This window comes from Podarcis raffonei, chromosome 17 (genome assembly GCF_027172205.1).
Source record: "Podarcis raffonei isolate rPodRaf1 chromosome 17, rPodRaf1.pri, whole genome shotgun sequence".
Taxonomy (NCBI): domain Eukaryota; kingdom Metazoa; phylum Chordata; class Lepidosauria; order Squamata; family Lacertidae; genus Podarcis; species Podarcis raffonei.
In genome coordinates, this window is record NC_070618.1 from 29,443,291 (window position 1) to 29,468,316 (window position 25,026).

General features: G+C 44.1%; 1 protein-coding gene across 4 annotated transcripts in view; it reads right to left on the reverse strand.

Moving 5' to 3' along the window:
• Window positions 1-25,026, reverse strand: part of GLIS3 (GLIS family zinc finger 3) — a 180,395-nt gene that overhangs the window by 149,406 nt on the left and 5,963 nt on the right. For 3 of the 4 annotated variants that reach the window (XM_053370468.1, XM_053370469.1, XM_053370467.1), the window contains one exon: window positions 13,948-14,431. The exons of the other annotated variant lie outside the window; for it this stretch is intronic. In XM_053370468.1, the coding sequence (XP_053226443.1) occupies window positions 13,948-14,335 (388 nt within the window). In that variant the 5' untranslated portion in view covers window positions 14,336-14,431. The remainder of the gene's footprint in view (window positions 1-13,947; window positions 14,432-25,026) is intronic. 4 annotated transcript variants of the gene reach the window in all.

Sequence of the window (25,026 nt, forward strand, 5' to 3'; positions counted from 1 at the left end):
GTAACACTCTACAGACGGTGAATTAAAGAAAGAAAGAAAAAAAGAAAGAAAGAAAGGGCCCATTTTCTTTTCTTTTTTAGCTCCTTAAAAGTCTAGATGTTAATGCATCTTGAACTAAACAAAGACTTACACATGTCTTTTCATACTTGATCCTTGACATCTCAGAGAAACAAACTGGAAAAATCATACAAAGAGACCCAAATATTTAAAACCCACATTCTTCCTACGTATGTCTAATCAGCATTTTTCTTTCATTGCTATCAGTTCATTAGCCCAAAGCATGCTAATTAATTGAAATTTCTTTGGACTTTTGTTACTGCGGTGTGTACATCCACACACACACGTATAGTGGCAGCTCATTCCTTTATGTTAAAGTGGGCTGACTTACCATCTACAAAGCCAGTGAGAAAAAGAGGTAGGATTAAGGCCATTTTGAATACCTCAGACCTTGTTAAGACTACTTCTCTTCCTGGCCTCAGCCTTCCTTCTTGCCAGAAATTACCGTATTTATTTGAAATAACATCTTAAACCACAGATTTGCCCACCCCCCGAATGCTATTTACTCAGAATATGCATTGTTTAGAATCTGAAATTGGCCCCTGAACAACTTTTCATATAATGGCTGTGAGGAAACAATATTGGAAATGCCAAAACGACGCACAATTTGCAAAGAATGAATGGTGGGAGAATATGAAGAGTTGCAGAGACGGAAGTGTATAAATAGCTATTATACGTGTGTGCTTTTGTGAGCTGTTAAAATTAGCGCTGTAACATCTTAATACTTTTCAATCAATTAAAATTTCACCCCAGATCAATTGGGCTGCAGCTAATTTTTAAAATATAGATAGTTTTTTATTGTAATACTTAGTATAGCCACTTATTCAATGCCAAAAAAGAGAAAATGCATCACCAAAAAAAGAGGATACAGATTTGCAAAAAAGCATTTGCTGATTTTTATGTTTTGATGCAAATCTACATTTCATCACAGTGGAGAGGACTGCAACCTGGAGACACTGAAGCCAGATCAAGGTCTAACTCAGGGGTCAGCAAACCTTTTCAGCAGGGGGTCAGTCCACTGTCCCTCAGACCTTGGGGCGGGGCGGACTATATTTTGAAAAAAAATATATGAACAAAATTCCTATGCCCCACAAATAACCCAGAGATGCATTTTAAATAGAAGGACACATTTTACTCAGGTTAAAACATGCTGATTCTCGGACCATCCCCGGGCTGGATTTAGAAGGTGATTGGGCCAGATCCGGCCCCTGGGCCTTAGTTTGCCTAAGGTAAAGGTAAAGGGACCCCTGACCATTGGTCCAGTCATGACTGACTCTGGGGTAGCGGTGCTCATCTCTCTTTACTGGCTGAGGGAGCCAGCATACAGCTTCCAGGTCATGTGGCCAGCATGACAAAGCCGCTTCTGGCAAACCAGAGCAGCGCACGGAAATGCTGTTTACCTTCCTGCCGGAGCGGTACCTATTTATCTACTTGCACTTTGACATGCTTTCGAACTGCTAGGTTGGCAGGAGCAGGGACTGAGCAATGGGAGCTCACCCCGTCGTGGGGATTCGAACCGCCGACCTTCTGATCTGCAAGCCCTAGGCTCTGTGGTTTAACCCACAGCGCCACCCTCATCCCTTCTTAGTTTGCCTACTCATGGTCTAACTGTTGATGGGCAGCTTCAAGGCCCCTGCTCTGCCCTCCCTTGTCATGGTTGCTTTATCTGTAAACTAGATTTGGACTAGACTCTCCTTCAAATACATAACCATCCTCCAAACAGAGGCCTGTCATCCCCTCAAACAGAGGACTGTTCTCTGTAAAGTAGAACAGATGACTATCCTAAATATTGATTTAGGGTGTGCTGGTTTCCCATTGGAAATCACATATACCCCAAAGCGGGGTTGTTGTTGTTTCGGCCCAGAAAGTGGGATATGCATATGAGAAAATTAATTAAATTAAATAAGTAAAAGAGAAGACACAGCAGAAGACACAGCAAAAGATACGTCATATTCTGGAAAAGCTTACACAGATAAACAAAAAATCACTAGGAGCATACAGGAAACATACATATTGCATTATTTAAACTCTTGTTGCAAATGACAGAGTGATACAATAAGAATGCCTAGGGGCAGAGATCCCTTTGGCCCCTCCCCAATAAAATATTTAAGGGGGCTCCCCCCCCCAACTGATGGGCATTGCCATTCCAATGATGTGTGTGCTGTCTTGTGATCAGTGGCGTGTGGTGATATTTTTCGTGGGAAACGGTTAGAGCCAGATGTGCCAGCTTGCAAGTGTGATGGGGAGAGGCAACATATTCACCCAGTGCTTTTCCAGCTGCATTGGCTCCCAGTGGAGTACAGGGTCAGATTTAAGGTGCTGGTTTTGACCTTTAAAGCCCTTCACGGCCTAGGACCCTCATACCTACAGGACCGCCTCTCCCGATATGCCCCACAGAGAGCCTCAAGGTCCATAAATAGCAACACCCTCGAGGTCCCGGGCCCTAAGGAAGTTAGATTAGCTTCAACCAGAGCCAGGGCCTTTTCAACACTGGCTCTGGCCTGGTGGAACGCTCTGCCTCGTGAGACCAGCGCCCTGCAGGATCTGATTTCTTTCCGCAGGGCCTGTAAGACAGAGTTGTTCTGCCTGGCCTTTGGCATGGAGCCAATTTGATTCCCTCCCCCTCTTTCTTTTTTCTTTTCCTTTCTCCTCCTGCAATGAGGTTTCAATATTTTAATGTTGTATTTTAATTTTGTTTTCAAGTTCTATTCATTCAATTTGTTTTTATTATTGCTTGTTAGCCGTCCTGAGCCCGGCCTTGGCTGGGGAGGGCGGGGTATATTATTATTATTATTATTATTATTATTATTATTATTATTATTATTATTATTATGTGCACAAGCATCATAGCTCCATCCCTATGACAGGCAGAAACTTCCTGGGCTTTGGGAAGAAGGTACCAGGCCTCTGACAGGATGTGGGTGGGCTTTGGGAAGGTGGTGGGTCATTTAGGGCCGTGGTTTTCAACCAGTGTGCCATGGCCCCCTGGGGTGCCTTGAATGGTGGTCAGGTGCACTGTGGGCAACACTGGCCTTTGTTCCTCTTTCCTTCCTTCCTTCCCTCCCTCCTCTGATGCCCCTTTGCATCTCTGCCTCCCAAAGGCTTGTTCAGCTCTTTGCTGCACCAGTCCTGGCTACAAGCTCTGCAGGCAAATGGCTGGTCAAGGGGTGCTGGTTGCCAAGAGCTGAAGCAGCCTCAGAGTAAGCAAGCAAGGGCAAGGGAGCCCAGCCAAACTGTTCGCCAGCCCTTGCTGTTAGGAATGAACAGACAAGTCCCAGGCCCCTGTGGGGCAGTGTAAGGAGGCACCTCTTTGGGGGCAGCTCAGAGACCAGGCGCGGCAGCAGTGGCTGCCCAGAAGACTCCCAAGGAGAGGGGAGAGGGGCATAGCTGTCAACTTACAGATTTGAAAATAAGGGACCAGCAGCCCAAATAAGGGATTTTAGTCAACCAGCTGAAATGCAAAGTTAAAAGGGACCAGATAATTTGGGAGAGCAGCGCCGGTTTTTAGCCCTTTGTTTCCAGAGGTTGCTGCTCAATACACCAGCTGATGAAACACTGCAATTAAATAACTACAAGCAGCAACCGCTTTTCGCGCAAAACAAAGTCCAAGCTACGAAGATGGAGGCCGGAGGGGGGCGGGCAGGGGAGCACACAGTTGGAGCCTCCCTCCTCCCTGGCCGGCAGGGAAAGAGGGAGACGAGCTGCTTCCTTTGAAACCCGGGAAATTTAAGGGACATCATCAATAAGGGACAACAGCAGGACACGGTGCTGGGATAAGGGAGTTTCCCGCCAAATAAGGGACAGGTGACAGCTATGGAGAGGGGAGGAGGCAGAGGGAACACTCCACAAGGGAAGGTGTTTGAAAAAGGGTGAGAGGCTGCCAGCCCTGCAGGCATAACTGGACTCCTGAGCCCCACAGGAGAGCTGCAAAAAAGAATGTAGTTGGTCAAGGGAGCCATGGACTCAGAAAGGTTGAAAACCTCTGATTTAGGAGACTTGCCTGGTCTCCCTGGACCCCTAATCAACTGTTGATTAATTTGTTAATTATTTCCTTGAATTTTATTGAGGGGGTTATAAGGGGGGGCATATACAGTGTGTGTGTAGTATTATTATTTGTGCAATTTGCACAGCACTCAACAGAGAAATAGGTACATTTACAAGGAGGAGGGGGAGAAAGAGTTTGCTGCAGTTTGGAGTATATGGGATTGGATCTCAGATGCTTGCTGAGGCGATGTTGTCTGGAATGCACCCAGCAAATGCGTAGTCGCCACACATTCTCTGCACAAAAACCACATAGTCTAGAAATGTCCGTAGACTAAATATGCTGATGTCATGCTAAGGTGTATGAGCATGAAAGTAATGCTGCAACACTTTTTTTCTTATTTCACATTCTGTAAATATGATGTATCCATATTTGGCAATCTGGCTGTACCACATGGCATAAAAGAGAGAGATAAATACATAGTTACTATAATTGTAGATAACCTTTTGAAACTGATCCCTTTCAAGCAAATCTATTAGAAGCTTTGCTTTAGTGGTCTGAGGGGACGCCATTCGAATCATTCTGACCTTTTCTGAACTGATAGTTTGCCGCACAATGAAGGAGTTCATGACAAAATTCACATGGAAGAAATCTGCCCATGATTATTCATGTACTGCTTGGGATGCCTTTTACTGTATATGATGTGAACTGGTTATATTTGCTTTAAAACTGGATTGCTATTTCTCAGCTAGCCTTATTCAAACTGGGGGGAAATATTACACTCCCACAAATCAATAAATTAAACATTTTAATACCAAACACTTTAAGACCACAGTCTATTGTTACAGCCTTTTTCAATGCAAATTTTGTACAAATACCTTATATTTTTATCCCTCTCCATTTATATTACTAATTGGATATCATAGTTATGGTGAAGGTAGAATAAAACACTGCAGATGTTGCAATATCTAATTATTTTCACACTCATGGTTAGTTCAAGGTAGACTCTGACAGCACAATCCTATCCATGTTTACTCTGAAATAAGTTCTGCTGTGTTCAGGGGGTGAAGGAGTATATCATACATACCCACCCAGCCAGCATCTTCAAGTGAAATAATAATCACAGATCAAACAATATCCGCAGAGCTTTTCTGACACAATGCTTTTCAATGGGAGGGTTTCACACATCTAAGAGTAGCTCACATATTACATTCACTACAATGGGCTGCCGTTAATGTCCACTGTGGCCGTAGAGAGCTTCAAAACAGATGAAGAATCATGATGCCACTACTGGCTGACCAGATAATGGCTGGTGGAGATGAAGAATCTCCATGGGATTGTGGATGATTATCTATAGCAGCAGATAGGGGATTTCCCAAGGAAATACAGTTTTCAGGAGGTTCTCCATGGTTGGCTTAGCAACTAGTCAGAAAAATAACTGGCCTGGCCTGTTTCCTTTAACTGTCCTAGCCTGCTTATTGATTTGCAAAAAATCAGCTAGTAAAGATTTTCATCGTATGGAGATGAGCATTATTAACATCTGCTAATTGCTGGAGATCAAAATGGTGATGAAGTACCAGCTACAGAGACTGGTTCAAAAACTGGGAACCTCGTTTTGTGGTGCGTTCAATGTATGAATTGGCACTCAGCCACGTGTAACTGTGTGTAGACTCATATCAAGAAACGACTGAGCTCAAAAGTAATCTAACATTGCTTCCTTTTTCTAAAACAAGAATTGCCACCACTAATTCACTTTTACATAATACTTAAAGTCCCCCACAGCACTAAAACAACTTATTCTTGTTGTAGTGTGTGTGAAAAAGAAAATAATTTCCTAGAGGAAATTACAAATGAGCACATATTTTTGGAAGACCTACATGGCATGTTTGTGCCATTATTATACATGGCATGCTTCACTGACAGCATATGCTATACACTTAAGAAGCATGCAGAATTGTGGCAATTCTTAACGCCATTTCCAATTTCAATAGGAGAACAGTCATCCACATTTACACATTCCTGAATGAAGACATTTTTGCAAGTCTTCTTGATATATTCCCTTCACTCTGTTATGTTCATCACTATAAACTCTTTGCTTAGTTACTGTTTGTTAGTCTACTTTTGTTATGATTGATTTATTCTAGAATACTATAAAGGGGTTGCTCCTTTAATTACACTATGGGTAGTTGAAGGGTATGTGACCCCTAAGCCAAGGAGATAAGTAACAACTTATCTTGACTGCTGTAATTCGCTCTATGCGGGGCTGTCCCAGAAACTCCAGTGGGTGCAGAATGCTGCAGCGAGGCTCCTCACGGGGTCTCTGCCATGGGAGCATATTCACCCAGTGCTTTTCCAGCTGCACTGGCTCCTGGTGGAGTACAGGGTCAGATTTAAGGTGCTGGTTTTGACCTTTAAAGCCCTTCACGGCCTAGGACCCTCGTACCTACCGGACTGCCTCTCCCGGTATGCCCCACGGAGAGCCTCAAGGTCCATAAGTAGCAACACCCTAGTGGTCCCGGGCCCTAAGGAAGTTAGATTAGCTTCAACCAGAGCCAGGGCCTTTTCAACACTGGCTCCAGCCTGGTGGAACGCTCTGCCTCATGAGACCAGGGCCCTGCAGGATCTGATTTCTTTCCGCAGGGCCTGTAAGACAGAGTTGTTCCACCTGGCCTTTGGCTTGGAGCCAATTTGATTCCCTCCCCTCTTTCTTTTTTCTTTTTCCTTTTCTCCTCCTGTGATGAGGCTGCATTTTAATATTTTAATGTTTCAATATTTTAATGTTGTGTTTTAATCTTGTTTTTAAGTTGTATTCATTCAACTTGTTTTTATTATTGCTTGTTAGCCGTCCTGAGCCCGGCCTTGGCTGGGGAGGGCGGGGTATAAATAAAAATTATTATTATTATTAAGCCAAGGAGATAAGTAACAACCTTTAAAAGATATCTGAAGGCAGCACAGTATAGGGAAGTTTTTTAAATGTTTAATTTTTTTATTATGTTTTTATTTATGTTGGAAGCTGCACAGAGTGGCAGAGGCAATTCAGTCAGATGGGCAGGCCAAAAATAGTAAAATCATCATCATCATCATCATCATCGAAAAGAAGGTCCTAATTTTCATCAGAAAAATGTTGGGAGGCTATGCCTTTGCCTGCTGGGGAAGTGGTTAACTGAGTTAAAAGTCAAGAAACAGCAAAGAAGAATGAACAGTTGAAGCAACTCAACCAGACAACAGCTATGCCTGAATAAAGGTAAAGGGACCCCTGACCATTAGGTCCAGTCGTGGCCGACTCTGGGGTTGCGGCGCTCATCTCGCTTTATTGGCCGAGGGAGCCGGCGTACAGCGTCCGGGTCATGTGGCCAGCATGACTAAGCCGCTTCTGGCGAACCAGAGCAGTGCACGGAAACACCGTTTACCTTCCTGCCGGAGCGGTACCTATTTATCTACTTGTACTTTTGATGTGCTTTTGAACTGCTAGGTTGGCAGGAGCAGGGACCGAGGAACGGGAGCTCACCCCGTCACGGGGATTTGAACCACCGACCTTCTGATCGCCAAGTCCTAGGCTCTGTGGTTTAACCCACAGCGCCACCCGCGTCCCACATGCATAAAGCAATAAAATCTCCCAAACAAAAAGCAAACAAACAAACATGAAATGTAGGATGGTTTAAGACAATGGCCATTTCTTCCTCTCCATCCAGTCACAAGCCAGATAGTTTAACATAATTTATAAACATTTTCAAATGTTTCTTTGGAAGGAAGCCAACTATTCTTCATACTTTCTACTTAAAATAAATAATTTCACAGAATGTGTGGAAGTTGCCAAGAGCAGCAAAGGTTCACAAAAATTACAGAACATCCCAGACTGTACCATCCCCTAATTAATATGTTCACCTTTTGCAAGGATGGAAGATACACCCCTACTGAATGACCAGTGGCTGCAATCGTGTTCAGTCCAGGAGGGAAGGAGGGAAATGCAGCCAGAAAAACAATGCAAAAATGGTAGGCATTCCCATAATGCCCCTGGAAATGATGCCAATGTCAACTAAGCAAGAGCTGTGTTGACAACAATGTTCACATGCTTTCCATGTACAGAGGCAGTCAATGAACTCGTGATGTTGGGGCACAACGTACACACAATATGCACACAGATGTCACAGAGCACACACACACAAACACATTATTATTGTTAATTATTAAATTTCTATATTGCCCATCATCTGACGATCACAGTGTGGTTTACGATACCAAAACACATAGCATAGTAACAAACAAAAACAATAACCACCACCACCACCCCAATTTCAAAGGCCACGGATTGTTTAATTAGCTGAAAGCCTGGGAAAAGAGGAATGTACCTGCCTGGTGCCTCAAGATATGTAATAAAGACACCAGGTGAGTCTCCCTGGGGAGAGGATTCTGCAAACAAGGAGCCACCGCAGAAAAGGCCCCAGGGCACAACCAGCAACACCAGGGGTGCAGCGTCCCATTTTGCTGCTTGAGGCGAAGCAGGAAGTGCCGCCTCACTCTGCCATGCCACCTGCACCATTGCCTCTGCCACTGCGCCACCCACTGGCACTGACACTACCAGCACCGCATTGCCTGCTGCACCACCTCAGCACCAATATAGGCTCCACTTGGGGGTACCACCTCAGGGGCTTCACTCTTCCTCATGGGTGGACTGGCCTGAGCTACAACCCCCCAAGCACAAGTCTCTACAAGCAGGAGTTTGAATCCATTAAGGCTGCTCAAGACCACCATTTCAGAGCACAACACACCAAGGGCGGAAAGGAGAAATAGCAACAGCAACAAAGCCCACCCACACCATTCCCCTGGGACAAGGCCCTGCAGAGAGCACATAAATAATTTGCATTTGACCATTTTCTTGGTATATCTAGGCTTCCATCCTATTACACCAGGTCCCAAGTGCCTCTCCCCACTTCTTATAGGGCAACAGTAAGATTCCCCACCCCCACCCCAGCTCTTGGTCCAGACAACGTGGGTCTGGGTAGCCTGTAACTTTTGTTTGATAGAGCCATTTTGCTCTTCTGCAATTACTGCATTTCAGTGATTCAAGCCGCACAGTAATTTTAATCTGATGCTTGTAACAGTAAACATCCTTTTGCTTGAAAACAAATTGGGATTTGTTGATTTACGCTAACTCCCCCAAGTAACTAAAGTAATTAAGAGTGCAGGGTCACCTTTGTGATCTCCAATTCCACACACACACCCTCTTTTTTAAATTATTTCAATTTTGGTTCACTTTTGAATCCAAACCACAGATAGACAAGACAGCACCAGCACTGTTAGATGAAGCCAGCTCGCTTCCACTAGGCCACACAAGGGAGAACTAGTAACGTATTTTCCGCTCTATAAGACGCACCAGACCACAAGACACACCTAGTTTTTGGAGGAGGAAAACAAGAAAAAAAATATTCTGAATCTCAGAAGCCAGAACAGCAAGAGGGATCGCTGCCCAGTGAAAGCAGCAATCCCTCTTGCTGTTCTGGCTTCTGGGATACCTGTGCAGCCTGCATTCACTCCATAAGACGCACACACATTTCCCCTTACTTTTTAGGAGGGAAAAAGTGAGTCTTATAGAGCAAAAAATATGGTAGTTTGTAAAGCATATAGCGGTTTCATTTGCTTATTTATCTCATTTTGTAGTACATATAAAATATGAAATGATTCATTTAAACATTGAATGCTGCAACTTACAATAGTTTAGAAACAGAAGATAAAAGTTATCTCCAGTTGTTTTTGGTGTTTCTCAGTATTTTACCTTTTTGGTTGTCCCAATTCATGATGGTTATAACAAGATCAATTTGTCACAATTTTCGGCACTGTGAAAACACTGTTTAAAGCATTTTACTGTGTTTAGTATAAAATGGATCCATTTTGGAACAGTCTACTACTCTTCAGAGACGTTTGCAAGTGCCCTGGGGCCTTTTGGATATGTTTTCTAATTTTTCTAGGTGTCTGGATTTACATTAAGAGTGAAGAAGACAAGAGCTCATTGCTGAAATCAATGAACTTTTCAAGGTTACTCCTCGGGATTTGCAAGGATGGTCTGTGAAACGACGACTAGCCTCCTCTGAAGGATTCAGACTGGCAAGGGCTCAGTAGTATGAAACACACAGAATGAACTTAATGAAAAGTTCTCTGAAGTAACCTATGCCAAAGGAACATTTTATAACAATAACATAAACACTTCAGTTTAAATGGAAATCAAGGGAAATAAACCCCAAGCACATTCTGACTGTGCTTTCTAAAAGTTTACACACACACACTCACACACACACACCAGGAATTTAGCCCAGAGACTATTATGTGCTAAATTCTGTTCTTTTGGCAAGAGGCACAAATACTGGAGGAATTCATCCAGACCTATTTCTATTGGCTTCAAGTGAATCCCTCAGCCAATTGCTCTAAGTCACCATTTGTGATCCCCTTGTGATTTCAATCTTGTTTTGTTTCTGAGTTTGGTTTAACCATTTCAATGCTTCTGGAATGCATGACGCTGAAAAGAAGGACCCTTGTGTGTTGAGCACAAACTTACGCATTTATCATTTAATCACTTGAGTGTAAAACATCGCCAATGGTTGAGCTTACTGAGCCATTGGAAACTGATTAAAGGCAGCAAGTGGGGAGTAAAACAAATGAAGATGGAATCCAGCTTTTTGTACAAGGAGTCCCATAGCATACTGATGAACTTCTTTTTCAGACCATGCCAAGTGACAGATGAAAAAACAATGGCCCTAAGGAATAAAATAATAACTATGTGAAAGAGATTTCAAGTGTGGCTCAAGCTGCTTACTGATTAACATTTTTGCACACATAACACTGTTCACAGACCTATGCCACTATTCTTCACATTCAAAGGCTTTCTTGACAATTGCACAAAAATCATCATAGCTGACTCACTGTTCTCACACAGCTTAGCAGTCTGAGAGCTATGAGTGATATGCAGTGTTAGTCATACTCAGAGTAGCCCCACTGGTTTCAGTTGGTTTACTCCACATGTGACTAATTTGGATTAGTCACCCCTTATACATGTTGTTTCATAGTGAGGGGGGAAAGTTGTGTTATGAAGAGATTCTGAAACACGAGCACACATTTTAATAGATGTCATCGATAAAGGAATGTAAATTGTATGCACATTTTCCTTCTATTATGTAGCCTTCTTTCCAGTCTTTCCCCTTGAAGTTGCTGAAATTGTAACAATTCGTTGTGAATTTTGTTGTGAATGCATTAGCTCAATATATGCAAACCAAAAGTATGTTGACTGAAATTATAGTTTCAGCAATATTCAGAAACATTTTAATGCAATCTTAGGCCTGCTGCAACAAAATTTCAGGAAAGCTATGCTGAAAGTACAAAAAGAGCATTGTTTGAGGTCATGCCAAAACAATCACTGGCTAATATTTAGATATCATGCATTCCAGATACTGAACTTGGTCTAGTTCTTCCAATATTCAAAACATACCCTCTGAGGATCAGATCATTATATTATTCCTTGACATGCAAATCTTTGAAGAGAATATACATATGCATTGATGGAGTAATGCATACCCTCCAACATTTCTCCGAAGAAAATAGGAACGTCCCATTCCATAATGATAACTTTAATATTTATAACCCACACATCTTGTTGGGTTGCCCCAGCCACTCTAGGCAGCTTCCAATATGTATAAAAACATAATAAAACATCAAACATTAAAAAAACCTTCCCTATACAGAATTGCTTTCAGATGGCTCAGGGGTCAGATAACTCCATCCTTTCCAACATTCCTCCTATGAAAATAGGGAATTCCTAAGTAAAAGTGGGACATTTCAGGGTCAAATCAGAAACTGGGTCGACTTCTCTAAATCAAGGATGTCCCTGGAAAACAGGGGCACTTGGAGGGTCTGGTAATGGCACTTAAGGGACTAGCTAAATCTATGTAGTGCTGTATCCAGTGTTAGTCATACACAAAGTAGATCCATTTAAATTAATGGGCACAGCTAACTTAGGCATATTTATTTAAATAGAGTTACTCTGACTAGACTCCAGCTGGATACATCCCATAGTACTTCCAAGAAGACTCAAATAAGGCACTACTTTGGCTGATTGCTTCTGCTTCTTTCCTCAATTTCTCCCAGGTGAATAAAAAAGGGACAGTCTGACCCAGTGACCTGATCCAGGCTTCCCTGTATCTGAACAGGAAGGAGGGGGTCAGATATAGGATAGAAATCTGCCCCAACACCCACCTAAGAGTTCGCTAAACTCATTCGGATGCAGGGTAGCCTGGGTGCTTCCAAGATCTGCTCACACCACCACATCTTTTTCTCAACCCCTTTTTTCCCACCAGCCTAATTTAACAGTGTACCCTTTCACATGGTGTTGGATGGGTAAAATGGGATTAACCTTAACAATCTCTTTGAGCAGTCACAATGCATGGAGTCACTGTACTGTGCTTGTGCAAATAAGTAGAAACTGCTCTGTCATGCAAAGCATTTGCACAGGGAACCTATGCCAGCTCAGCTGCACAATATAGAGCCAACATTGGGCAGAGAGAGGGATGTGGTGGAGTAGGGCAGGACACATGGCTAGGTTGGCTGGCATCCTATTTATTGCCACTTATTATTATTTATTAGTGTAATGGTTCTAGGGGTTGCTCATGCGTAAGTTGTCGCCACTCCTGGCTAGGTTACCTGGGTGAACCCTTTCTGTCTGGACAGCCTCTCACCGTGGCTGTCTCAATCGCTGGCAGAATCCGTCAGTGGGCGTTTCTTGAACTTCTTCCAGCAAAGAAGCTCTTTGACGCCTAGTCTCCTCCTACTCTCCCTGCGCGGAAGTCTTCTGCGCAGGGAGGGTGTGGGCAGCGGAGGACCCGTGCTCTCCCCGCTGGTCTCCGGCAAGGAGTCCTGGAGCCCCCTCGCCGATTCCCCCTTCTGCCCCCCTTCTCCACTGGTGCCACGCTGATTTCCTTCCCCAGCAGATGGGCTGCCTCTCTCCCTACTGGGACCCTCTCCGGCATCCCTCTGGAGCCTTCCCTCCGCCTCTGGCTCCGATGGCAGTTCCCTGACAATTAGGGACACGGGTGGCGCTGTGGGTTAAACCACAGAGCCTAGGACTTGCCGATCAAAAGGTCGGCGGTTTGAATCCCCACGACGGGGTGAGCTCCCGTTGCTCGGTCCCTGCTCCTGCCAACCAAGCAGTTCGAAAGCATGTCAAAGTGCAAGTAGATAAATAGGTACCACTCCGGCGGGAAGGTAAACGGCGTTTCCGTGCGCTGCTCTGGTTCGCCAGAAGCGGCTTAGTCATGCTGGCCACATGACCCGGAAGCTGTACTCCTGCTCCCTCGGCCAATAAAGCAAGATGAGCGCTGCAACCCCAGAGTCGGTCACGACTGGACCTAATGATCAGGGGTCCCTTTACCTTTAATATTATTTATTAGATTTATACTCTGCACCTCCCTCCAAATGAGCCAAGGGCAGCAAACATATCAATACTAATACAATTACAACTTCTTTTTTAAAAAAAAACAGTTTAAAACTCCTATAAAGCAATCACTGATTGGTATCACCACTTCTGCCAGAGCAGTACTGCACATGGAAAATCAAGTGCCCAAAGGAAAGTTGGAGAATAAGAAATGGGTAATGGTGGTAAAAAGGAACAAAGAATCAAACACAAGTGGGCCTATTTGCACAAACAAGCCAGCAGAAAAGTAAGATATCAGAACTCAGATTTAAACATGAACCCATTGGAATCTGTTGCCTCTTATATTAAATAAAAAGCCTCTGTATTCTTGGAAGTCTCCTCACACTATAAAAGAACATGTCTGAAATATCATTTCCTGGCAGTAATATTACTGAGAGTGTAACATAAAAATAAAAAGGCACTACTATTACAAAAACACACACCCAAATCCTACCTTTAACTGTGCTTGTCATTAAACTGTTTGCATGCTTTTGCTGCTTTGGCTTCAAAAACTGTGTCGCGGGCGGCCCTGGAGGTTGTGGCGTATGGTAGAGGGCCTTCCCATTTGTAACCATTTGTCTCCTGGGACTTAATGCAGTGAGGTGAATATTGCTCTGGGTCACATTGCTCTGAGGAGCAACGCCTCCTCCAAGAGATGTCTTTAACTGGGAGTTTGTAGATAGGTTCCCCATAGCTGGGCTTGGGGTGCTGCCACTGGATGAAGAGCAAGGAGTTCCTGCATGAACTCTGAGAGATGGGATCTGCTGTCCATTGACCACACCAGGCCTGCTGTGAGGAGTACTTGTTGTCCAATGGCTCATAGTGCATGATCTCACATTCATTGTCCAATGGTTGTACTCTTAAAGATATGCGGCACAGATCCCCAGGTGGCGAAGGCATCAGTCCAGAGTCAGTGAGGTATCCATAGTGCATTAAGCCTGTTACAAGGGAGGGTGAGAGGACATAATAAAATAACATACACTGTAAGAAAATGCAAGCGACACAGAGAGCAACTCTGCTTAACTATGTGGGGAAGAGATATTGATTGCACAAGCATCAAAGTAGAAGCAATCAGAGAAAAAGGCTTCTGGGGATAAGGATAAATGATTGCTGGGAACTATAATAAAGGGAAATGGTGCCCTTTCAAAAGCAGAAGTTAACAGTGAGGTCAGTTACCTTTGTACTAGTTAACCAGCCATGAAATGGAATGAACACTGAGCAAGAAAGAAGAGTCGGCTGAGAATGGAGAGCCAAATGCTCCATTGAGAAGAGTTTCCCTAGCCTATTCCTCTATTTTTACTTTCTGCTCATTTAAGAGAGGAGCCAAAAAGCATGCATAGCAGCTAAAAGCATTGGGATGTGAAATATCAGTGTCTGGTTATGTTTTTAAGGCGCAGGAGCACAAGAAAACAGCTAAGTGCAGAATATGTCACTCCACCAGCAAGGGGGAATGTAAAGAACAAATGCAAAGAAAGTAAAAATAAAATACCGTATTTTTGGCTCTATAAGACACACTTTTCCCCTCCTAAAAAGTAAGGGGAAATGTGTGTGCGTCTTATGGAGCGAATGTAGGCTGCGCAGCTATCCCAGAAGCCAGAACAGCAAGAGGGATTGCTGCTTTCATTGCGCAGCGATCCCTCTTGCTGTTCTGGCTTCTGAGATTCAGAAATTTTTTTTTCTTGTTTTCCTCCTCCAAAAACTAGGTGCGTCTTATGGTCTGGTGTGTCTTATAGAAAGAAAAAAAATACAGTATGTGGCATTCATTTCCAAAGTGCACCCATTAGCTAACACAAACTTGACTATGTTAATTTTACAATTGACAGAAAAACACAGTATCTCAACAGATTATTGTGCTTAGTAGATTAGGGAAGAGTGATTCCCGCATCTATCCAATGTGTGCTATATGGAGAGAGCAACTTGTGAGCAGAGGGTGCATTTGTAGAGGATAAATTAAGTAGACAGCAATAAATGGGAATTTTGTTCTATAAGTATTTTCACATTTGTCAGCAGAAGTACATTTAACCCGCCTCTCCTGTCCTCACATTCTGGCTATGTTGCAGAACAACATGGAGTGTGTATGATTTAGTTGAAAAGGGAGAAGGTAAAATGAGGCATGTGGTTTTGATTAAAAAGGCTGCATCCCTCCTTCTTCTGCTACTTATTCTCATTTGTGAGTGTATCTAGTGCAGTGTGGAATGCACAGTTTTTAAGTCAACTGACAGCTTCATTTCAGTTTTCTGTCCTTTTGCTGTCAACAGATGTCATTGGTCTCTGACTCCCATCACTCCAATACAGCAATTGAGGGGTTGTACATGAGCAACAAAGGGACGCGGGTGGCGCTGTGGGTTAAACCACAGAGCCTAGGGCTTGCCAATCAGAAGGTCGGCGGTTCAAATCCCCGCGACGGGATGAGCTCCCGTTGCTCGGTCCCTGCTCCTGCCAACCTAGCAGTTCGAAAGCACATCAAAGTGCAAGTAGATAAATAGGTACCGCTCTGGCGGGAAGGTAAACGGTGTTTCCGTGCGCTGCTCTGGTTCGCCAGAAGCAGCTTAGTCCTGCTGGCCACATGACCCGGAAGCTGTACGCCGGCTCCCTCGGCCAATAAAGCAAGATAAGCACTGCAACCCCAGAGTCGGTCATAACTGGACCTAATGGTCAGGGGTCCCTTTACCTTTACCTTTACATGAGCAACATCTGGAAGGCCACAACTTTTCCAACCCTCTTTTACCCTGTCTGGACAAATCTCTCTATGTCGGTTTCTCATGTTTCCAAGTTTATGTTTCCTTCCTCACAATTCTGCACCAGCTTCCAGGGGAGGAATTAAGTCCTCATGAAAATTCATCTGAATTTTAGTGCAAATTTCTCTGAGCATAACATTTCTGTATGCAACTTTCCCTGATATACACATTTTGGCACGCACCTTCCCCTAATATGATGCATTTTATGTTTTAATGAATATATGCATTTTTACTTTTACCTAACATGCACATTTTTTGTACACATTATTTGGCTGGAGAACAGCATCACAAAATCTAGAGAAGTGTGAGTTTCTAAGGATAGCTGTGTTTCACTTTGGTATATTGGTTCAGAAAGCATGAGTTAGGTAGATTTGCTTTAAAATCTGAACCAATCAGAGGTTTCTCCCCCATGTCAAATATGTAGTAAGTAACTGAGGGAATATCATCTCCATAATTAGCTGAGAGGTGTGGAGAAGACTTCTGAAGGAGAAGCTTTCATTTGGATAAAGGAAATGTGAATAAGTTAAAGTGTTGTGGATGTTCCAGGTGATAATTAGAATGATTTTCAAGGAATATGTGAAAATGTGTTCACCAATAAAATTGTGAGGAAGCAGCTTTCCTTTCCTCACTGTAACTACCCAGGGATGGCCCACCCATGTGGCAAGGTGAGGCAACTGCCTCAGGTGGCAGGAGCTACGGAGGCAGCAGATCAGTCTCAAAGGAATGCATATTCTCTGATGAAAATAGGGATGTCCTAAGGAAAAGTGGGGGATGCGGGTGGCGCTGTGGGTTAAACCACAGAGTCTAGGACTTGCCGATCAGAAGGTTGGTGATTCGAATCCCCCTGACGGGGGGAGCTCCCGTTGCTTGGTCCCTGCTCCTGCCAACTTAGCAGTTCGAAAGCACGTCAAAGTGCAAGTAGATAAATAGTAGATAAATACCTTCCAGTGGGAAGGTAAACGGCATTTCCGTGCACTCCTCTGGTTTGCCAGAAGCGGCTTAGCCATGCTGGCCACATGACCCGGAAGCTGTACGCCGGCTCCCTCGGCCAATAAAGCGAGATGAGCGCCGCAACCCCAGAGTCAGCCACGACTGGACCTAATGGTCAGGGGTCCCTTTACCTTTAAGGAAAAGTGGGACATTCCAGGATCAAATCAGAAATCGACATTTGGAGGGTCTGCACCTGCCCAGCGTGATTCAGAACAGGTCCCCTCCCACCCCCTACAACAGCCTTTGAGTCCCAATTCAATCATTGGATGATTTGCCCCCTCCCCCATCTGCAATGCTCTCCTGCAGCTGCTATGAACTGCGCAAGTGAAGAGGCCAGTAGCGGCAGCCATGGAGAGGCAACGGGGTGATCGCTTGCTGCTGCCGCTGCTTGAGACAAGCACTGGCTAATCCTCCTTCCCGAACTTGGCAGCAGCAGCACTTGTGAGGGAAATAGGGATATTCCGGGATCAAATCAGAAACCAGGTTAGCTTTCATAATTCTGGGACTGTCCCTGGAAAATCAGTACACTTGGAGGGTATGTATATGTGAACATACAGTATATGGACATAACCCTTCCTCCCTCTCCCTTTCTCTCTCTCTCTCTCTCACACACAAAAGCACACATATGCAACACTCACATACTTTACTAATCTATATAATCTATATTAAATAGCCTAATCCTATCTATGTTAAAAGCAACAGCAAGATTCCTATTAACAACTTTGAGAAGTTGCAGATCCCAGCTCAATTTATATAACTCAAAAAGATAAATGCTAAATTGTTAGCTTCCATTGTTTAAGCTGCAGATTGCAGGAACATTTATTGATTACAAGCAATATCATTTGTTTTCATGCCTGGCTGCAACATAAATCACATTTTGCCATTCAACCAGGGACAGATGGGGCTGAATGTTCTTAGATTCCCAGGGTCTGTTTTATTAAAGCAGAATGTACCTTGCCCTAACACAGGTGACTGGGTCTTGAGAAAAAGAACATGAAAACAAAGAGGAGTCATTCTCTTGGTGGAACCGTGTGCACTACAGCATTATAAATCTACAGCGAATCAAAACCATTCCTGTCTGCAGCTTTAAAATACATTATAAAAGTGCAAACATAATAAGCAGGAGATTACACACTGCACATTCATTAAGTTTCCTTCAGAAACAATGTACTTTGATTACCTAACAGAGGTATATTTATATGCAATGCAGTACGCAGAGGGTCTTATCTAGTCTACGTCAATGCATTCCTCATGGTTCTAAAAGGTCTTTTTTTTCCTTTCTCTTAGTTGTTTCCTTTAAAATGTATGTTACACTATGCCACCATGCAGCAATAGGTTTTTGACAGGGAGAATGAAAGAAAGAAAGAAAGAAAGAAAGAAAGAAAGAAAGAAAGAAAGAAAGAAAGAAATGCTGCTTTCTGACATCATGCTAAAACATAGTTTAATGTGGTGTGAACAGGCCTATTGTGTGGGTGGCGCTGTGGGTTAAACCACAGAGCCTAGGGCTTGCCGATCAGAAGGTCGGCGGTTCAAATCCCCGCAACGGGGTGAGCTCCCGTTGCTCGGTCCCTGCTCCTGCCAACCTAGCAGTTTGAAAGCACGTCAAAGTGCAAGTAGATAAATAGGTACCACTCCGGCGGGAAGGTAAACGGCGTTTCCATGTGCTGCTCTGGTTCGCCAGAAGCAGCTTAGTCAGGCGGGCCACATGACCTGGAAGCTGTACGCCGGCTCCCTCAGCCAATAAAGCGAGATGAGCGCCGCAACCCCAGAGTCGTCTGCGACTGGACCTAATGGTCAGGGGTCCCTTTACCTTTTCCACCACTCCACAACCACCCCACTTCTACTCGGCTGAAAGTGCAAGGAGCATTTCAGAAGCTTCCTCCTTTGCTTAGTCACAGCTTGTCATCACTGGCGGAGGAAGGGGGTGTGGTGGGTGCGGCTCGCCCGGGTGTCATCCCTGAGGGGAGGTGACATCGCCGCACCCCCCCCCCGGGATGCTCACCACAGGCGGCGCCCCCCTGGGACACTCACCCCGCCGCCGGCTGCAAAGGTGCCGGAGCAGCTAGCTCCGCCTCTGCTTGTTATGTCATCTGAACTGACCAACTGTGGCTAATGTTAACTATGGTTTGTGTGAAACAAACAAAGCTGACACCATGGAAGAGAGAACAAGCTTGTTTTTGCCTGCTCTGGAGAGCAGAACTCAAACCAGTGGATTCAAGTTACAAGAACAGACCCTCCAAGTGTCTTTATTTTCTGGGGATGTCCCTGATTTAGAGAAGCCATCCCAGTTTCTGATTTGATCTTGGAATCTCTTTTCCTTAGGATGTCCCTATTTTCACTGGAGAGTATGGAGTTATCTGACCCTGGGCCATCTGAAGGCAATTCTGTATAGGGAAGTTTTTTAAATGTTTTGTTATGTTTTTATATGTGTGTAAGCTGCCCAGAATGGCTGGGGCATGCCAGTAAGATGTGTGCGGGTGGCGCTGTGGGTTAAACCACAGAGCCTAGGACTTGCCAATCTGCAGGTTGGCGGTTCGAATCCCCGCGGTGGGGTGAGCTCCCGTTGCTCAGTCCCTGCTCCTGCCAACCTAGCAGTTTGAAAGCATGTCAAAGTGCAAGTAGATAAATAGGTACCGCTCCGGCGGAAGGTAAACGGCATTTCCGTGTGCTGCTGTAGTTTGCCAGAAGTGGCTTAGTCATGCTGGCCACATGACCCAGAAGCTGTCTGCAGACAAATGCCAGCTCCCTCGGCCTATAGAGCGAGATGAGTGCGCAACCCCAGAGTCAGTCACAATTGGACCTAATGGTCAGGGGTCCCTTTACCCTTTACGTTTAAGCTGCCCAGAATGGCTGGGGCATCCCAATAAGATGCGTGGGGTATAAATAGTAGAATTATCATTATGGAATGGGACGTCCCTATTTTCATCGGAGAAATGTTGGAGGGTATGCAAGAAAGGAGAGTCCAACTAAACACCAGAAAAAACTTTCTGACAGTAAGAGCTGTTTGACAATAGAACAGTTTCCCTCTGGAGGTTGTGAACTCTCCATCCTTGGAGGTTTTTAAGCAGAGTGGGCATGTTTAGCCTGGAGAAGAGGAGGTTAAGGGGTGATATGATAGCCATGTTCAAATATATAAAAGGATGTCACATAGAGGAGGGAGAAAGGTTGTTTTCTGCTGCTCCAGAGAAGCAGACACGGAGCAATGGATCCAAACTACAAGAAAGAAGATTCCACCTAAACATTAGGAAGAACTTCCTGACAGTAAGAGCTGTTCAACAGTGGAATTTGCTGCCAAGGAGTGTGGTGGAGTCTCCTTCTTTGGAGGTCTTTAAGCAGAGGCTTGACAACCATATGTCAGGAGTGCTCTGATGGTGTTTCCTGCTTGGCAGGGGGTTGGACTCGATGGCCCTTGTGGTCTCTTCCAACTCTATGATTCTTTGATTCTATGATTCTATGATTGATTCTATGTAGGTGGCCATCTGTCCGGGATGCTTTAGCTAAGATTCCTTCATTGCAGGTGGTTGGACTAGATGAGCCTTGGAGTCCCTTCCAATGCTACAATTCTACGATTCTATGTTTGTGCATGCAGGGATAGCACCACATATAACAAAAAGCTCTGATGCATAAAATTTACCAGTATGGTACATAAAATTAATCCATTCTCAATCATCCTCCACAGACCTAATATTAGCAGTGAAGGCTTCCAGGTGCAGTTGAGCCCCTTTCCACAGAAGCAAGGAAATCCCCAGTCCAACTGTTGCTTCTCCTCCTCTCCATTTGGATAGCCATTGTGTCACTGCACACCAAGGCAACACATCCTGACCATATGTCTGCCTTAGTTTGTATGCAAAGATTCCACCAGCCTTGCTATCTTTACTCACAGATAAGCCCTTCTGACTCAATATAATGGCTTAGGTAAAGACTCAGGACACATGGGTGACTCATATTGCTCAGAGATCCTAATTTAGATTTTAGAAGGTATTATGTGTTAGCAGGGATGCGGGTGGCGCTGTGGGGTAAACCACAGAGCCTAGGACTTGCCAATCAGAAGGTCAGTGGTTCGAATCCCCGCGACGGGGTGAGCTCCCGTTGCTCGGTCCCTGCTCCTGCCAACCTAGCAGTTCGAAAGCACGTCAAAGTGCAAGTAGATAAATAGGTACTGCTCCGGCAGGAAGGTAAATGACGTTTCCGTGCGCTGCTCTGGTTCGCCAGAAGCGGCTTAGTCATGCTGGCCACATGACCCGGAAGCTGTACGCCGGCTCCCTCAGCCAATAAAGCGAGATGAGTATCGCAACCCCAGAGTCGGTCACGACTGGACCTAATGGTCAGGGGTCCCTTTACCTTTATGTGTTAGCAAGTCTAGTACAAATTCCAGAGGAATAGCCATGCAAACTCAAAAAAATAAAATTACTGCATTTTTATATTGCCCTTCATTCTGTAGTTTTTCAGACCACTTTACAAAATAATAAAATTGCATCTACATTAAAAACAATTATCCTAGCTCTAAAAACATTAGCATATCAACAGAAATACCCTAACTTTACATCACTTTGCACCAGTTACATAGCACTAACCATTGGGCCTCAAATGTCAGCTGTCTTCCAAACACTTGAATGAAAAGCTGGGTCTCTGGGCTGATACCAAAATGCAATCAGTTGAGGGAGATGGGCCGACCTTCAAGAGAAGGGGCTTCCATAACTGGGGTGCTTTCACATTGAAGGCCCTGTTTCACGCTGTTGTGCCACAAGAAATGCCTTCAGGGAAAATGAGCAGGGCCTCTGTGAGATCTCAAGACTCGGGCTGACATCTATTGCGAAAGGGTCTCTCCTTCAATCATTTTGGTCCCAGGTCATTTAGGACCTTATATCCCATTAATGGCTTGATTTATGTCTGGTAGCATATAGACAAGCAGTACAGCTCTTTAAGAATCAGTGTGGTGTGATTTCATTTTGCTACACTGCTCAGAACCTTGATACAGTGGTACCTCAGGTTAAGTACTTAATTTGTTCCGGAGGTCTGTTCTTAACTTGAAACTGTTCTTAACCTGAAGCACCACTTTAGCTAATGGGGCCTCCCGCTGTTGCCCTGCCGCTGGAGCACGATTTCTGTTCTTATCCTGAAGCAAAGTTCTTAACCTGAAGCACTATTTCTGGGTTAGCAGAGTATGTAACCTGAAGCGTATGTAACCTGAAGCGTATGTAACCCGAGGTACCACTGTAGTCACATTCTATGCAAGTTGCAGCTTCCAGCTTCCTATGTAAAAAGCACATTGTAATGGTCTACTTGGAATGGATTGTTGTGACCAGGATATCCTGGTCCAGAAAGAATCTGGAGCTGGTGAATCAGCCAAAGCTTGAAATTGAAACCAATTCTGCCTCAAGTAACAGTAGTGAATCCAGGGGTACCCCTTCAGGAAGAGTGCAATCCATTCAAAACAGGTTACTTTCTCAAATCCCCAAGTCAGGGACCACCCACCATACCACCTCTGCCTTGCTCATATTCAGTCTTAGGCCGGATTGAGACACATCAAAGGAGCGTTTCAATTAAACGTGTTGTAAACTGTGTATGAGAAATCGGGTTGGCAAAAACAGAACTCTACAGCGCCATCTGGTGTCACAGTGTTATAAAGCATATACAGTGGTACAGTGGTACCTCAGGTTAAGTACTTAATTCGTTCTGGAGGTCCGTTCTTAACCTGAAACTGTTCTTAACCTGAAGTACCACTTTAGCTAATGGGGCCTCCTGCTGCTGCCGCACCGCCGGAGCACGATTTCTGTTCTTATCCTGAAGCAAAGTTCTTAACCTGAAGCACTGTTTCTGGGTTATCAGAGTTTGTAACCTGAAGCATATGTACCCTGAAGCGTATGTAACCCGAGGTACCACTGTACCTTGGTTCTCAAACTTAATCAGTTCTGGAAGTCTGTTCCAAAACCAAAGCATTCCAAAACCAAGGCACGCTTTCCCATAGAAAGCAATGCAAAATGGATTAATCCGTTCCAGACTTTTAAAAACAACCCCTAAAACAGCAATTTAATATGAATTTTACTATCTAACGAGACCCTTGATCCATAAAATGAAAGCAATAAACAATGTACTGCAGTCACATAATGAATCAGTCAGTAACTGAACTGGGTTCCACATAGTCACACATAAAAAAAAGAGCCACAAAAACAAAAACACGAAATAAATAGCAAAAGCAGACAAACCTCAGCATAACACTCAAAACGGAAGTGCAGCACTCAAATTGTCAGCTTAACACTCAAAACAGAGCACGTTTGGCTTCCAAAAAAAGTTTGCAAACTGGAACACTTACTTCCGGGTTTGCAGTGTTTGGGTTCCAAGTTGTTTGAGTACCAAGGCATTTGAGAACCAAGGTACCACTGTACAACACATATAAAGCGCTTTTTCTTTGCCAGTGTAGCTGAGTCCTCAGTTTAAGTTTCTATGGACTAAAGCCCAGTTCATTGGATGCATAGAATGTTGGAAGATACAAATGTACATATATACATAGGAGTATAGAGATAATACAAATTGTAAACAGTAGAGTGCAAGAGCCATGAAATGCAGGAGTTATAATCTGTGAATTTTATGCCAAATCTTTGTGTGTGTGTGAGAGAGAGAGAAACACAGTGACAATTAGCAACAGCAATAATTAGTGATAACACATTCTTCCAAGCTTTGCTAGATTAATTTACCAATCCTGATATGGGAGAGAAAACCTTCATCTTAATTGAGATTGTTTCTGGACAGGGGCTTAATATCACAAATGTGTCATTTAAGCATTGCAAAAAGTTTGTTGGCAACCAGTTTATCTTTTCAGATTTTCTACAGAAAGGATAAGTGCAGTTTAAATGTGGAGGAGGAATATTAGCTGCCATGCTGTGTTGATAATGTTATGTGAAGAATAGACAGTATGAGAGCACTGATTCCACAATAAAAGCCCATCGGAGTCCTAATTGTATATCAAAAGGACCAAATCAAATTTACTGAGCTATAATTTATCACTAGATTTGAGTTATTTCTATTACAGACTTGAGCTCTGGCCATTAACTTCTATGTACAGGAGTGGCAGCAGAGGGAGGAATGGTTTCAATAACCAAAATAAGCTTTGCAACCATTGAAAATCAAGGCTACAAGAACATTTGGTTGCATTTCAGTATTAAGAGAAATATGTTTCTTCTTCAGGTTTGCAGAATCACCTTCTGTTTGCCCATATGTGTAATATTCTGCCGTGGGAGAATCGTGTAATAATAAGAGAGGGAAGGGTAGCTCTGTTAGGCTGCTTCAGCAAAACTAACAAAGAGCCTTGTGATAACTTTAAAGAGTAATAAATTTATTGTTATTATTTCATCCACAGCAGTTTATAGATAATTTAGATCAGTGGTGACATCATAAAGAATGGATCTGCAGTAGACATGGGAGCCAGCTTCTAGGTAAGGTAAAGGGTAAAGGGACCCCTGACCATTAGGTCCAGTCATGGCCAACTCTGCGGTTGTGGCGCTCATCTCGCTTTATTGGCCGAGGGAGCCGGCGTACAGCTTCCGGGTCATGTGGCCAGCATGACTAAGCCGCTTCTGGTGAACCCGAGCAGCGCACAGAAACGCTGTTTACCTTCCCGCCAGAGCGGTACCTATTTATCTACTTGCACTTTGATGTGCTTTCGAACTGCTAGGTTGGCAGGAGCAGGGACCGAGCAATGGGAGCTCACCCTGTCGCGGGGATTCGAACCACTGACCTTCTGATTAGCAAGTCCTAGGCTCCGTGGTTTAACCCACAGCGCCACCCACGTCCCCAGCTTCTAGGTG